At 38.6% G+C, this 17533-nt stretch overlaps 1 protein-coding gene across 2 annotated transcripts in view; it reads left to right on the forward strand.

Annotated features, from left to right (window-relative positions):
- CHST11 (carbohydrate sulfotransferase 11) overlaps positions 1-17533 on the forward strand; it is a 210333-nt gene that overhangs the window by 91080 nt on the left and 101720 nt on the right. For both annotated transcript variants that reach the window (XM_060694531.2, XM_060694532.2), the window contains exon 2: positions 14210-14295. In XM_060694531.2, coding sequence (XP_060550514.1) covers positions 14210-14295 — 86 coding nt within the window. The remainder of the gene's footprint in view (positions 1-14209; positions 14296-17533) is intronic.

The raw sequence follows: 17533 nt of genomic DNA on the forward strand, positions 1-17533 counted from the left end.
GCTGTTCTTACTGACCAAGCAAATTTTTCAAGAACAGGTGCATGCATTTATTTCGTGCAGATGATTTTGCCAATTTACCCTAGACTATCTTATTGTACAGAAAAATATTGAAGTTCAGCGTTATTGAAATCAGAGAAACACACAGGGAAAAAGCTGTTGAATAAAACAATAAGTGATATTTCTTAGATAATAATCATAAGGTTCATGGAAATGATGTACATATATGTAGCTGGCTTCAAACATTGTAATAAGGCATATTATGATTTATTCAATTTTGACTTAATAAATTGGGTGACGCTCCCCAATCTGGTTGTTCCAACTGTGATTGAAACAAACGGTGATTTAATATGATGTGTGAACTTGATCTATATATGTGAGCAGTAGGTGGTAATGTACTGTGATCATCTGCTGTTATTCTGAGAATTTTCTACATTAATTTATTCAATAAGACTTAATGAATCCAACAAGGATAATGAGCAGCCTTTGTTTCATGCTGAAGATCTTAGAACTAAACTCTTTACTATTCTGTTCATTGCTTCTGGTTCTTTGTTGGTACTGCCTGCTGCCTTGATTATAATTGTATAGGCTAACATCAGTCTCCTTTACATTCTAGGAGACAGTTGAATTGAACGCATTATTTTTGTCCTCATTCAAAATAAAACAAACTCACACTTCAGATATAATAAACCTTTTATTATAAAGTTGTTTAAAAATCACCCTAGTGCAACTATGTACTGAATTCACTGGCCTGCTGTTTTAATCTGAAGAAATAGACTGAGTTGATTAATTAGTAAGGATATTTATTAAATGATGTCTGAACCTTATTTTGATTGGATCTGATTTCAAAGGGAGATTATTTTATATTGAAGAGTTAACAGAAGCTGAGTGGGAGACATTTGTATGCGAAAGGCCCAGGATCAATCCCTGGTATTCCCAGGTAAAGTTTAGAGAAGCTTTGGAGATGCTGTTTATAGCCATCCTAGATATGAACTAATTTAAATAAACCAATGATCTGGCAAAAGGTACTTATTTTAACAGAGTTTAATAAATAGGATTCAACACAGAAGGGCAGCCCTCATCTCTAGACTGGCTAAACACAGAATGAATCTAAAAACATAATATTCAGAGCAACATTAAATCTCACCTAAAAACTCAAGTAAAAATCCCTTACCCGGGAGAAGTAAATATTGAACTATAAGTTAAATGTGGATAATGAGTTACTTGTTCCTCTTTCTTCTTGAAACCTACAGACTTCTGAAGTGAGATACCTATCTCCATTTTGACATGAGAAAAGGGTTAATCAAATTCTCTTCTGAATTTATCCATTGTAAGTGAGATTAAAATTAATTCTAATCAACCAGAGAATACAATTCAAATTGTATATTATGAAAGTATAGTATTCTACCCCTGCAGCCTCCCCCATTAAAATCCCTGCCCTTTTAAGGAATGTTGGAAGAAATATCCTCCTGGGTTCAGTTCCAAGTGGGGAAAAAGACACTGGACACATGGAGACTGTTTGGAAATATGGTTTTAATGGTGGACAGGATCACATGCCTTGATGATGTTGGGTGAAGAAAAAAAGGGGAGAGATGTTGAGAGTGCCTGAGTTTTATGCCCTCTCTGGGCTTTTGAATTTGAGCTTCTATTCTGATTGGTTGTCAGACTCCCATGGGGCCATGCAGGGGCAACTCTGCAGGTTGTCTTGAGTCCTAAGCTTGGTTGAGCCTTGCTGGGTGATGTAATCTCCCCAGGTGCCATGTGGTGACTTCTGTTGCTAGATGGGTAGAGGGCTAATCCAGAGGTGAAATGCTCCCTGGTCCGGTAGCGATCTTGGCCAATGGTCTGATGATACAGTAGCGATGGTGGAGCGAAGCTCCGCCCACCCGCCCAGGTGTCATTACTTCCTGGTTTTAACCAGGAAGTAGTGTGTTTTTTATCTTCTGCACATGCACAGAAGGTTTTGCGCATGTGCAGAAGGTCTGTGCGTGGCACGTGCGCTTCCGAACCGGTAAGGAAGGTAAGTAGATTTCACCTCTGGGCTAATCCTACCTTTGTTGGATCTTGGGTGAGGGCATTTGCCTATGAATAGAGCTAGCTATCTCTTTATCTCTTAAGTGTGGACATCTGCCGTGGGCTATTGAAGATAGTGGGGGCTTTTAGAGTGAGTCTGTTTCCTGCCTAAAAATATGTTTCTCCATTTCTCATCCAGGAAAATATAATATTCTACCTTTTTAATATTTCCTAGAATATTTCATTTTCCTAGGAGAAGGTGGGTGCTAACTTCCTACAGGAATGAAAGGAGATGCCCCCATACAGAGAGCTTTCATGTCTAAACAGAGATTTGAAAGTTATCCCGAATTCCTTAAAGGAATTGGGAGTCTATAAAAGCAGCAAGAAAAGGGCATGCAATTTGTTTAAATAGCTTTTATAAACACAACCCATTTCAAGCTATCTCTTTGTTGATGAGGTTAGGGTTTTACAGGTGTTTCTATGTAGCCAAGGGAGACAGAAAATAAGAGTAATTGGAAGCATCTCAGAACATTTAGCCTACTTCTGACTCTTAATCTCATCTCGTTTTATTGTGCTATTTCAATTGTCTTTCACGCTGCTTTATTCCAATATTTTCCTATCACTATTATATTCTACTTGCTAATTACATTCTTCTCATTCAGTGGCAGGGCATTTTGTGGCCTCTAAATATTGCTGAATTGCAATGCACAGCAGTCTAGTCACCTGGACCAGTGGTGAGGAATGCTATGGAAATTGGCAAAATCAAGGAGGAAGTGGTTCTTTCTCTTTCAAAAAATAAAAAATAAAAAAGATAAAAACCACCCAAAAGATAAAACCATTGCTAAAAAGCTATGTTAAAAGCAAATAAACAAAGCAAAGCAAAGCAAAGCAAAACAAAACATCAAGCAATACAAATTGCAGATAAAATTCATAGTTAAATGCTTAACATTAACTATGAATTCATAGTTAAAAGAGAAAAGCATATGTGGAGGACAAATTGTGTGTAATTTACGTTTATCACATGGAACACTTAATTTTTTTTTAAAAAAAATGGTGTGTTGAATAAGCCATACTATGGTGGCTCTCACTTAATGTTGCACATAAACCAATTAAGCCACTTTATGGCTTAGTATTATGTGTGAGCCCAGATACTGTCACTATAGTTACATGATATGCAGGGTTGTGACTTCGCTGTCTGAACTTGGAAACATGGTTACTTCAAGCTTAAATGAGAAGCTATTAACCACACTTGATAGTTGATTAGTCTTCTTAAACAATATATCTTAGCATGTCATTCAAAACTGAACTAATAATTAGCTGATATTTAAGCATCCATTAATATAATACAATAATAATAATGTAATAATATAATAATAATAATAATATATAATAAAAATATTATAATAATATAATAATAAGAGACGCAGTGACTAGGACACTGAGCTTGTTGAATGAAAGGTCGGCAGTTCAGCAGTTCGAATCCCTAGTGCTGCGTAATGGGGTGAGCTCCCGTTACTTGTCCCAGCTTCTGCCAACCTAGCAGTTCAAAAGCATGTAAAAAATGCAAGTAGAAAAATAGGAACCACCTTTGGTGGGAAGGTAACAGCATTCCATGCGCCTTTGGCGTTAAGTCATGCCGGCCACATGACCACGAAGACGTCTTCGGACAGCGCTGGCTCTTTGGCTTTGAAACGGAGATGAGCACCACCCCCTAGAGTCGGGAATGGCTAGCACATATGTGCAAGGGGAACCTTTACCTTTACCTTTAAGCATCCATTAGTTCTTCAGGATGTGGGATACAGTATCAGAAGAGACAAAAAATAACAAATGCTGTGTCTCCTCCATGGCTGTGCAGTCTTAAGCTTGTTACAATCTGTTTCATATTATAGAATATCAGAACTTAACTTCTTCTTTGTGTGAAAACAGATTTCGGTTTCATGTACTGCTGTTTCTTCCCCTTTATTAGACCTCTGACATGATAAACTACACTAGAATTGATTATCACAGATGTAATATTTTATTTCTTTTACTTTTAAAATCTGATACACATCTGCTGGTCTTTAGTACAGCCTTAATGATCTGTTTCAGTGCCTGAACCTAGAGCTCTGGATTTGTAACAAAGCTTGTTTCCTGGTTGTGTGAATGGCTGTCTATTTTTCCTGGCTGCTGGATGTTTTAATTCATCATATATGTATTTGTTTTGATTTCCTATAGGTAGTCTTTAACTTATGACCACAATTGAGCCCAGAATTTTGTTGCTAAGAGAGACATTTGTTAAATGAATTTTGCTCCATTTTACAACCTTTTTTTTTGCCACAGTTGTTAAGTGAATCACTATAGTTGTAAATAACATGGTTGTTAAGTGAATCAGGCTTGTCCATTGACTTTGCTCATCAAAAGGTTGCAAAAGGTGATCACATGGGGGCACAGTCATAAGTATGAACCAGATGCCAAGCATTTGAATTTTGATCACATGATCCTGGGGATGCTACAAAGGTTGTAACTGTGAGAAATGGTCATAAGTCACTTTTTTCAGTGCTGTTCTAACTTTGAATGGTCACTAAATGAACTGTTGTAAGTCGAGGACTACTTGTATTTAATATTGTTAGCTGCCCCATGTTGTGTCTTTGAGATGGACAGCAATAACAATCAAATCAATCAGTGTGCAGCTGAATATTTAATTGTACTATGGGGTCATTTTTTGAGGTTGGTTGTTTTCATGCAGATGTTTACTGATATTCAATTCTTTACTGAATTAGGTAACAACAGTAGTTATGGGGAGAGGGGGCTTGCTCTCATTTTGTATACATTTTATATACATGATGTTACTAGGTAACATCAGCTGTACTAACAGGGAGTTGGTTTTGTTCTCAGTTTATACAAATATATATATAAAATGAGGCCAAACCCCATTTCCTATTAGCACTACTGGTGCTATTTAGTTTGATAATGAAACCTCTGCTTGGAAACATCCAAGATCAGAGAGCATCAAGGACCCACCAGTTCAACTCTGACTGCAAATATTCTCTTCTAATTACGCTATAATATTGGAAACAATTTGATTAGTCTGGAGGGTGGAGCAGGGGTGGGTTCTAATTTTTTTTACTACCGGTTCTGTGGGCGTGGCTTATTTTGTGGGCATGGTTTGATGGTCATGTGACAATTCTTTAGAATTTAGCAGAGATACTGATCTACCAGGCTTTTAACTGCTTGCAGAGCTGTACCGGTCTACCCATTTGTTCTTGCAATGTTCCGGTCTACCCATTTGTTTTTGGAGGCACCGGTCTACCACCACACTGCCTTTTAACACTGATCAGCTATAGGGCGGCCCTTTGAAGCCCCGCGGCAAGAGTTTAAATGGTTTTTTTCCTTCTAGCCAATCAGCTGGGACTCAGGAGGCAGTGAATAGATTGGGGGCTGGGCCAAATAAAAGGTAAGAATAACATGGGGGGAGGGGGCGGGGGGGCGGGAGGGCCCAGCTTCCGAACAAAGAGAACTGGTTCGGTGATGTCATATCGTCACCGTTACCGGCTCAGCTGAACCGGGCCGAACCGGGAGGAACCCACCACTGGGGTGGAGGCTCAAAAATCATTGGGCAGCAATAGCACAGTGTGTGCTGTTTCTGAAACCAGCACATCGTTCAGAAAATCCAACCCACCTTTCCATTTATCATTCGCCTTATTGACCTCAATGGTTTACAACTGTGCTGTCAAAGAGCCTGCATTTCTTATAATGACTCAGTCCAGCCATTCAGAAGTCATTGTCCTCATGTGACAAGAGAATAAGGGCACAGAAGCTTCAAACTGATTCACAGCAAAAAAAAAAAAAAAAAAAAAGACTATGTCCTATGCTACCGTAAACATCTCCCAGAATCTTGGCACATGATCTGTCTTTTGGATGTGTTTGGTTGATGATTTTAGCTTTGTCTGGTTGTTTAATGATCCAATTAATCCTATCCCTTTTTTCAGCACAATTTCATTCTGAGTTACATGGGTACATAAGTTATTCATTTATTTAAAGAATTTATATGTCATCGGCTCCCTTAATGGTGCTATATGGCATGTAAGATACTATAAAAAACATAATTAATGTCCATTTAAAAATGTAATGATCAAAACATACAAATGCTCAAATGCTGGCATTTTAAAGCCTTGGGAACGTAAACAAATATTGAGATGCTTTTTATGCTTCAATTGCAATGACAGTTTAATCTGTGAAGTGAATCTTGCCAAGAAGAAAACTGAATTCATTAATATAAAATACTGTATACCCATAAGAGGACCACAAAACATACCCCACGGATGTCCCAATATCAGATGTGGGAAGCATGCAATTCCGTAACTGCCTTGGACCTTACACTTGTAGAGCTTTATATTCTTCTATGAATATAAAGCTGGGCTGAACTGGGCTGCAAAGTCAGCCAACAACCAGGAAAATAGTTTCAGGATTAAAATAGCATGGAACCTAAGGAAGTCTTTTGAAGCACTCATGATATCATATTCTAGCTGAACTGTAATTTCTAGAGAGTATTGGCAGGTCGTACAATGAAGAGCACATTGCAATAGTCAACCATGAGATTGCCAACAGATGAGTCACTGAAAACAGGTCTTGCTTCTGCAAGTAAGTATGGACTTGCTCTGTCAATCAAGGTTGACAAAAAAAACCCTCTTTTTTCCACTAATATTATGTGACTGTCCAGCCTCAGCACTAGAAAGATACCCAGATGGTAGAGTTGCTCCACAAAGGGAATTCAATCCCATCCAGAAAGCATTCATGATCAAAATCTTAAAAGAGTTTGGAAGAGCACCTGTGTAACCATCTCTATCAGCTCACTCAGGTATTTGCCAGGTATAGCAACAGAATTCCTGTTTTCATCTGTCCATTCAGAACAAGATGCACACTGTTAGAATAGAATAGAATAGAATAGAATAGAATAGAATAGAATAGAATAGAATAGAATTTTTATTGGCCAAGTGTGATTGGACACACAAAGAATTTGTCTTGGTGCATACCTGCTCAGTGTACATAAAAGAAAAGATACATTTGTCAAGAATCATAAGGTACAACACTTAATGATAGTCATAGGTTACAAATAAGCAATCAGGAAACAATATCAATATAAATCGTAAGGATGCCAGCAACAAGGTTACAGTCATACAGTCATAGGTGGGAGGAGATGGGTGATGGGAACGATGAGAAGATTAATAGTAGTGCAGACTTAGTAAATAATTTGACAGTGTTGAGGGAAGTATTTGTTTAGCAGAGTGATGGCGTTCGGGAAAAAACTGTTCTTGTGTCTAGTTGTTCTGGTGTGCAGTGCTCTATAGCGTCGTTTTGAGGGTAGGAGTTGAAGCAGTTTATGTCCAGGATGTGAGGGGTCTGTAAATATTTTCACAGCCTTCTTTTTGACTCGTGCAGTAAACAGGTTCTCAATGGAAGGCGGGTTGGTAGCAATTGTTTTTTCTGCAGTTCTAATTATCCTCTGAAGTCTGTGTCTGTCTTGTTGGGTTGCAGAACCAAACCAGACAAATACACCTGTATATTCTTCAAGGCAACTAAAATGATTTTGGTGAACATTTTCATTAAGTGAAGTACATTTTATATTTTAATTTTATATGACTAAGATTTTGATCTTTCAAAATCAACAGGAAGACTGATTTAATTCTTAAAAATGCAACCCATTAGACAGATAGTTTGTAATACATTCCTAACATGAATACTCCAGACAGAGAATAAACAGAGACTGAAGTCTAGGACTTAAGTTAACAGATCTCCACGTCTTCCTAGCCACAGAATTGTAGGGCTAAATGAATCATATGGGAAAATGATGCATGAGAAAGTAGTTATGAGGGAAGTAGGAAGTTAAGGGAGGGGGCAGTTCAAGAAATTAAATTTGTGTTTGAAGGATAAATCATTCAAATGAGACTCAGCAGGTGAAACAATATTGGTCACCTGTGTCCCCCTGATCCTAGTCAAAATTATAGCTACAATAGCATTCCCCAGCCATCTGTCATTGTGATGTTATAGTACTGCAGAGATAATAAGCGATTTGGATTCTAGTGTAGAATCCTTGGTACAATATGAATTCTATCTTACAGTTCCCGTGTTACTGCAAAATTAGATATACATACATTGCTTGCATTCACATACCTTTAACTCAATTTTAAAACTACACACCACTAAACCGTAATGGGTGGGTTCACGGCTCATGTTAAATCAAAGACAAATTGCTTGTACTCCAAAATGGTGACCCACTTAAAAACATTGATCCACTCTAAGGCATTAGCCCACATATTGACTGGAGTGAATGGATATGTGTAGGGAAGTAGATCAGGGGAAATTGCAGTAATCAAGTTTTGGAGGTTCAGGTATCTGCTTCTAAGAAATTGGTGGCCATGGCAATAAGAACTGTAAAAGACTCCCACTGCTTGACATAAAGTCCTTCAGCCTTCCCCCAAACTAGGGATATTACCTTTAATATCCCTAGGGTAATGTGACTGGGTGGGCGTGGCCATTTTATTTTTACTTTTAAAACCATTTTTTCTACAACCTTTTCAGCGAAAACTTTTTTTCTTTTAAATGGCTCTGATGAAAACTTTTTTTCTTTTAAATGGCTCTGATGATCCAAGCCGAGTTGCCTGATCAGCAGAGGGTTTTTTAAAAACCCTCTGACGATCAGGCAACTCAGCTGGGATCGTCAGAGCCATTTAAAAGAAAAAAAGCCTCTGATGATTGCGCGGCTCAGCTGGGCATGGGGGGGGAGGGATTTTTGCTACTGGTTCTCCGAACCACCCGCCACCATCGCTACTGGATCAGGCAATCCGGTCCGAACTGGGAGCATTTCACCCCTGACTAGAATAGAATAGAATAGAATAGAATAGAATAGAATAGAATAGAACAGAACAGAACAGAACAGAACAGAACAGAACAGAACAGAACAGAGTTGGAAGGGACCTTGCCTAACCCCCTGCTTAGGCAAGAAACCCAATAGCATTTCAGACAAATGGTTATCCAATCTCTTCTTTAAAACTTCCAGTGTTGGAGAATTCACAACTTCTGGAGGCAAGTTGTTCCACTGGTTAATTGTTCTAACTGTCAGGAAATTTCTTCTTAGTTCTAGGTTGCTTCTCTACTTGATTAGTTTCCACACATTGCTTCTTGTCTGTTGTGGCCCGCCAGCGGCCTGTGTAGCTAGTAGCTGATTCCAACAGCGAGGAGGCTGGTGTGGTGCTGCGCCAGCAGCCTGTGCAGCTGGCACTTGAGTCAGACAATGAGGAGGCTGGAGAAGACATGGTGCCAGAGGCGGGGATTCAGCCGGGGCCTTCAGAACCTCCAGAACCTCCTATAAGTGAAGAAGAAGAAGAGGAGGAGCCTCTTCTCGATGCACGGGCGCACAGAGCTGCCAAAAGGCAGGAGTGATTCCTCAGGAGGAGGTCTCCTCGAGAGTAAGGCTTGGGGCTAATTGGCCACTCCTTTAACCTATTTAAGGAAGGATGACGACTGAGGCAATTTGCAGGGAACAACTTCGTTCACTCCCCTTTGTGTCCTGATCTTAGTTCTCTTATCAGTGTCCTGCAAATTGCTTCTAGGCTTTCTGCCAATCATAGTAAGATTACGATTATTTATTCTTTGGATTCTTGTAGGCTGTTAAGAAAGTTAATTAACAGCCTTTATTTGAAAAAGACTGATTTAATTTAGTAAACTAAGGTTTGTACAGACTTTGTCTGTGCTGTGGTCTTTGGGGTCTGTAGCTGGGGCAGAACATTGTCTTGCCCTCAGGTGCTCTGCAGAATAGCTTAACTCTTCTTTGTGGAAACCCCTGACATATTGGAACACTGCTATCATGTCACCCCTAGTCCTTCATTTAATTAAACTAGACATACCCAATTCCAGCAACCGTTCTTTATATATTTTAGCCTTCAGTTCCCTAATCATCTTTGTTGCTCTTCTCTGCACTCTTTCTAGAGTCTCAACATCTTTTGTACATCGTGGCGACCGAAACAAGGGAGGCTTATGCTTAATATGAAAACTATCACCCATGCCTGAGAGATATTGTTTCAGAAACTGATTAAAAAATATTGGGGAAAAAACTTTTCACAAGGAAACACAATGGAAAGTAAAGTCATTCAAAGTGTCTCCATTTTTTAAAAAAGACTAACCGCCATCTTGACCAGCCTTTTGGACCATCACTACCTGGAAAAGTGACCTTCACTGCAATCCCTCACAAAACTGCAGAAACCTTGATTTAATAAGCCACCCTTCGCAGTAGATGAAGTGAATCAAATTTATATCCAAATATATCCCCCCCAGTGCTGAACAAATTGATTCCATCCAAAACTGTATGCATGAATTAATCATGGTATTTTTACATAATCCATTTGTACCTATTTATGTCCCTTCTATATATTTATGTCATTTTATTTGTTCATCAGCCTGAAACAAGCCAGAATTGAGGCAATTTGCAGAAATTTGCATTATGAGGTCAATGCAAGGATTACTTCGATTGACATAAATGATATTTATAGCAGTATAGTGAAAAGTTAACATTTTTTGAAATATCTTAGAAAAGTAAAATGAGATACAGCTCACAGAAGCAATTTCTCAATATCTGTATATTTTAATGATGTAAATTGAAATTATGACAATATCAGCAATGTAAATACAGTAACATTACTAGAAAAAGAGAAAAAAGCCCATAGTAATGGCCTCACTATTTACACTGAATTCTCAAAAATAGGAACATTTGTCTTTCAGTGAAAACACAAAAATAATGCAAGTATGATACATTTTAAAGGTCAGTCTTTTATTTCAAGCTTTGGTAGAAAATTCTGTTCTGCCCTTTAACTAACAGATATTTTCATGCCATTCTGCTTTTGTCTGATCTGCCAAAGACTTTTTGACAAACTCCCTGCATAAATGTTCCTATTTGCTCACTTGACTTCACAAGGTGGAAATTTGGGTTGACTTTATGCTATATTTTTCAGCAGTATTTGCTGGTTAATATGAGATTTTCAGTACAAAACGCCTGCAGGACACCATGTCATGCAAGGCCACAGATGTCTCTTAGATTTTGAGAATTTGGAAAGAGTTTTGATCTTTGCAGGTGCTTAGCAATAGCAATAGCACTTGGACTTATATACAGCTTCATAGTGCTTTACAGCCCTCTCTAAGAGGTTTACAGAATCAACAATCTGAGTCCTCATTTTACCGACCTTGGGAGGTCAGGATCGAACTCCTGGCAGTGGGCAGAATTAACCTGCAATACTGCATTCTAACCACTGTGCCACCATGGCTTTGATAAAAGATAGGGTGTGCTGGTGAGAGAGAAAGTTGGGAACAAACAGAGAAGGTGGAATATGAAGGCTGCGGATGGATTTCTTGCTTAAGGCAAGTAGGATTATTGAGTCTGCGCAATGATTGTTCTTGTTGGTGCCAGTATTGAACTTTTCAGAGTGCTAGAGCTGAAATGTAACTATATGATAGCTCTTCAAGGGCGACCAAGTCAGGAAACAAAGACCAAGAGAAATAATATAGCTTATTTTATTGATGTAGGCTGATAGGATTTCTCCTTCCCAGCCTCTTATAGGAGACTCACACCCTCCCTCATGGAGATTCAGCGTGAGGCACTTTTGAATTTCTTTTTCATACTTTCTTGTTTTCCCAGGCTAAGTTCAAGTTTTCCAAATATTTTCTTCATGGCCATGTACATCTCCATTTTTCAGCTCTGAATTCCTCACAGGAATCCAATTATTATTCTTTAAATAGTGAGATTTTTATATATAATTTAATTCACAAATTCGTTCATGCCTGCACAGTTTCAAAGTTCTGGAGTAGGAAGAATTGCCTCTCTTTTTTTTAAAAGTTCAGTTTCATTCTTATCATCATGGAACAGCAACATCTGGAGGTGAAGTGATGAGCATCAAAATCATTGCCAGTCTACCGGTCTACATGGAATATGTAGTACAGCGTTTAAAATGGAGGATTATTTCCCTGAAAACATTGCAACAGTAGTTACAAGATACTGTATGAGGAACATTTTCCAGTAGAAGCCTGCCAATTATTGGTAGCAGTGTTTAGGTAAATCATTTCTAAAGTAGGCAAAAAGGAGGAGAAGGTTTTTAGGAAGTGGAAGCAAACCATTATTAGAGGTCCACTGTTAAAAAAAATAAGCAAAGTTTTACTGATATTGTGCCATATAACAATTATAAATCATCCAGAGTCCTACATTGCTGTTGCTAAGAGACACATTTCTCAGTATCCAAGTTTCCATCTTCCCGTGATGTGTAAATATCGTTGTAGTAACTGTCCTTGCTAACAGTAGAAAAACCCATAGTTTGATATCATCAAAGTGTCCATTCCAGGACAAATTTTGCAGCAGGCAGGAATCTGAGGGAAGCAGTTTCCAGGGCTTTCCTATTTCTTTCCTTCTTGCCCTTTCCTTCTCCACCTCCATCGCTCTTTATTTTCATTTTCGTCTCTTTCTCGGCATGGCTGGCTTAAGGTTTTTTTTTTTACTTCCAAGAACACTTAACGCATTGTAAGCCCCCCTGAGTCTCCGGAGAAGGGCGGCATATAAATCAATTTTTTAAAAAAAACACACACCAAGACCCTGTTCAATGGCAAAAGAAGAGCACCCAATTGTAGTCAGGTCCTGTGTTGTTTTCATTAGGGCTGCTTTTGGCTTGCAAAGGGTTTGGGATGGCATGCGTTTTGCAGAAACAGCTTTGGAGGAAAAGAGATGCATGAAACATGCCATCAAGGGTTGCAGAGTGGTTGGAGGGTCCCATTTTCTGCTTTAAAACTTGGATCCTTACTTGGAAAGGTGGCACTTTATACTGACTGAAGCTAGAAGCTTCAAGTTGTTCCGTCTAGAGGAACATTTTTATTCCAAGTTGCCGTATTTGTGCCTGCTAAAGATTAGTGATTATTACCTTTCATGTGTTCTAATTTTAAGTAATTGCTCCAATTAGCTATTTGATTAAACAGTTAATTAAAATTATAGCACATGGTAATATCCATTCATTTGAACTGTGAAGGAAAATGAAAACATATAGGATTGATTAAATGTTTGGATTTTATTGAGAGCATGCAGGTACACATTTGATAATTAAATAAGCATGTATAATTACTTGTTTATTGAAGCCTACCAAACTGTGGTGCACTTCTCTGCGAAGAAGGAAAAGTCACATGTTGTTACAGAAAAATACCTTTTTAAAAATATTGCCATTGACATTAAGATTTATTATTTAAATGTTTGAAACCCAGATGTGGATATTCTATCCCTCTTCTGCAGAGTCACTCCAGTTTTTTATACAGATTTTAATTTGATAAATTGCCTCAATTTATTTAAGATATTTCCTTAGATTCTGTTTTCAGGCATTGAGCTGGCTTGATCCCATCCGTTTCGGTTTTAATTTGAAATTGGTTTTAATTGGGTTGTTTTAAATTGTGGGCCAAAATTATTTAATTACCTTTTAAACTGTTTTTTAAATTTTGTATGCTCTGTTTTATCTCGGCTGTTCACTGCCCTGAGTCCTGCTGGAGAAGGGCGGTATACAAATCAAATGAATGAATGAATGAATGAATGAATGAATAAATAAATAAATTACAGAACTAACAGGAAGTCACTTTATGGTGCACAGGGGCACATACATACTGACTTCCGCTTTGCTTTCTGCCACAATATGAAACCTTACTACCAGGGGTGGGATTCAGCCTATTCAATCCAGTTCAGACCAGCCAACAATCAGCTGAGAGCAAACCGGTTTGCTCTGACTGTCAGCTGGGCCCACCCACCTGCCCCTGCGTTATACCTACCTTTATTTCATTCGTTTGAAACCCAGCTGATAGGTGTGGTAGAGCGGATTGTCATACCTCAGCTGTTTTAGTGCTTTTAACACTGCTTTTAATGGTGTTTTGTAATGGAGTGTGGATGCATGCACAGTGCGCGATCAGCGCACACGCGAGCAAAGCAGGTATGTGCATGTGAAGCGCGCACTCAATGAACTGGTTGTTACACTGGTTGAATCCCATCACTGCTTAGTACACTATTCTTAAAGACAGACTGGCCTTGGGGATGTAAGTTTGCTGGTGACTAAAAGCACCACCAGAGGTGCAATATGCTGTACTTAATTCTTCGATGTATGCTTTGAATCTATGTTAGCATTTTGTCCACTAATTTCAGTTTATTTTCTATCAGTAATACGTAGGAATAGCTTTGGGATGGACATCTGCTGCCGAAAAGGATCAAGAAGCCCATTACAAGAACTCTACAACCCAACCCAGGTGAGTTCCCTCCAGTCATTCTGGAGACACTGTTCTTATACAAAGAATCTTCTATTGTACTATACTTCTACTACTACTGAGCCATGGTGGCGCAGTGGTTAGAGTGCAGTACTGCAGGCTACTTCTGCTGACTGTCGGCTGCCTGCAATTTGGCAGTTCAAATCTCACCAGGCTCAAGGCTGACTTAGCCTTCCATCCTTCTGAGGTGTGTAAAATGAGGACCCAAATTGTTGGGGGCAATATGCTGACTTTGTAAACCGCTTAGAGAGGGTTGTAAAGTGCTGTAAAGCAGCATATAAGTCTAACTGCTATTGCCATATAGTAAAGTGCATTAAGATGCCAAAACCTTTGTTTATCTGAGAGTGTATATGAGTCCTTGTAGTGACAACACTTGCAGACTTACAGTACCTTTGTTTTCTTAATTGCTGATGGTGAAAATGAAGATATAGAGGGAGAGAGTAAAAAAGCTCATCATGGTGCTAACTGAAATCTGTTCCAGAGGGGGAAAATGAAACCTCTTGTATGTAAAGGAACAATGTTTGTACATGTCAACTTGTGAAGCTTTCTGACCTGCTCCCAAGTTGCCATAGGCAGGGGGATGGGAATTGCATCTCACAGCTGTGCCAAGGAATTCATACCTCAGTCAAAACAAGACACAGCCTAGCCAGCTGAAGTCAAGGCCATCTCCATGGAGACCCGCAACGGCTGGAGGGAGTGACTTATACAACCCGCGAAATTGCTTTGTTGGGAATGTGACTGGTGACACACTCGGGGGGGGAAATAGGGTCAATGGCAAGGCACTAATTGGGTGAAGCCAGAGCTGGCTTCACCTTGGTAGTGCTGACATGGCGCTTCTAATAAACAACTGGATTTTTCTTGCTAAATGGCTTGAGACTCTTAATTTTATTAGGGCATTGGTCGGAACCCTGACAGTGCACTTTAACGGCTAACATGTTATGTTTCATTTTAAAGCTTTTGTGGATCACAATTCACTTCATTAGATGTTTGGAATAGCGTCTTGAGAAAGGCGTATTGTAAACATAGTGTATATTGTATTTCCCACTTTTATTTGTGGGATAGAGAAGGAGGGAATTGTAAAAAGAAAGAGTAGTGAAATTTATTGTAACTGTATAAACAAAAGAGGTAGATTTGGCAGATATTCTATACCAATCAGCTGGTTAAAACATGTACTGTATTGTAATTAAACAATTTCTGTATGTTCTTGGGACACTGCAATCATCATAAATATGAACCAGTTGTCCATGGGGACCATGGGGATGCTGCAACAGTCATAAGTGTGAAAAATGGTAATAAGTCACTTTTTTCAGTTCCCTTGTAACTTCGAAGGGTCACTAAATGAACTGTTGTAAATCGAAGACTACCTGTATTTGCCACTCCCACATCCTTTCTGAGGATTCTGATGCCTCTTATCTCACTATTGCTTAGTCTGTGATTCTTCTTCTTCTTCCTCATTCTCACAGCCTGTTACAGTATGGTTTAATATTAGCAATGGATAGTAGGCACTGTAACCATATTTATTTGCATCAAGACTTGCTGATTGTACAGTATATTTATTAACAATGAATGACATTTTGTGAAAATTGGTCAGATATTAAGGGAAGTGTCTCATAATAAATCTTGCTAGATTTAATAGGTCACTGAATGATTGAAATCTTAACTTGGCTATAAATTGGGCTCTCTTTCATTTTTAACAGAAGTGCTAGAAGTTGAAAGATGCATAATTGCCATAATGTGGGAGTGTTGAAACTGTCAAGCGTATTAATTTAATGTCATTAAATGAGTCACAGTTTTACTTGAGATTGTATAAATTAGGGCAAGCCCTATGTATTGCTAACTGGAAGAGGTAAATAAAACTAAAACTATCAACAGAAAGAGAGTAAATCTGCTAAAGAGGAAATAGTAAAATCTATATTTATGTATGATTTATCTACTTACTAAAATCAGATGGTCTCTGGCTTACTGAATTTACAATATAAAATACAATACAAGATAAGTTTTTAAAAATTATATATATATATATATAAAATTTATATTTGCTGATAAAGAAATAAAGGGAGACTAGTATAGATCTATTTCAAACTATTTAGCTCTCATCAGCTAGCCATACCCTTACTAGGATTCGAACTTGGATTTGGTATAAAATGGTTTGTCATGAATGCGACTGCTTGAGGGCTCCTGGATTGGAGCTGAAAGGTGAAAGGGAAGCAGTATGCTCCCTCCCATATTGGAGTAGACCAGGTGGGCAGGGCCTCCCGCCGGTTTTACTACCGGTTCTTGTGAACCAGTATACTCACTGTAGGGTACTCTCCTACCATTCCTCTTGGGAGGAGGAAGCTTTAAGTAACCAATCCGTAGTTGTTTGGGTAGGGAAGGGTAGTTTCTAAGACAACCAGTTTCTAAGCTATATATTACTTATATCTATATAAGCAAAAACTAGCACTCTGAATTTCACTTGGAAAACTACTAGTAACTAGGCAGTTCCTGCAACACCACTATAATATAGCAATATTCTGACTGAGTATTGCGTATGCATATACCCCAATTTTCGAGATCAGCTGATCTTCATGGACAGCTCCATGAGTTATAGTAATCCAAACTAGAGATGACAAGGGCAAGAGAGGCCATCTTCATGCATCCTGTTCCAGATAAAGTCACAACTGGCACAGTAATGTCAGCTGTGCAGAAGCCCTCCTGCCAGTTTCCAGCTGCTTTTCAAGCAGGAGGTGTGATTTTGGGAAGACCTCCAAATTGTGCTTCATTTCTTTCTGAACTGCAATCCCATTAATAAACAAAGATGCAGCATTCCTGGAATCAGTCAGTCTGTGAATCAATAGCCATTTCATCTTGTTTGGGTTGAGTCTCAGCCTGTTTTTAGCCCCGGATAGCTTCCAGATACCAGACCATGCCTTCTATTGCATTTCTCCATGGACCTGGGCTAGAGATATATAACTGAATATTGCCAGCACATTAATGATACCTCTATCTGAACAGATAAGTAACTTCTCCCAGAACTTTCCTGATGAGAGTAAACCTTTACATGTTTTTAGTGAATAGGTAGTGAGGGAAATATACTCTAACCTCTATGATTTACCATTTCTGGGTGTATTTTTTATTTTATTTATTTTTTATTTTTATTTTAATTTGATTTATATGCCGCCCTTCTCCGGAGACTCAGGGCGGCTTACAGTGCATTAAGCAATAGCCTTCATACTTTTGT

Source organism: Pantherophis guttatus, chromosome 7, assembly GCF_059756535.1.
Source record: "Pantherophis guttatus breed Tessera chromosome 7, ASM5975653v1, whole genome shotgun sequence".
In the NCBI taxonomy this organism is placed as follows: domain Eukaryota; kingdom Metazoa; phylum Chordata; class Lepidosauria; order Squamata; family Colubridae; genus Pantherophis; species Pantherophis guttatus.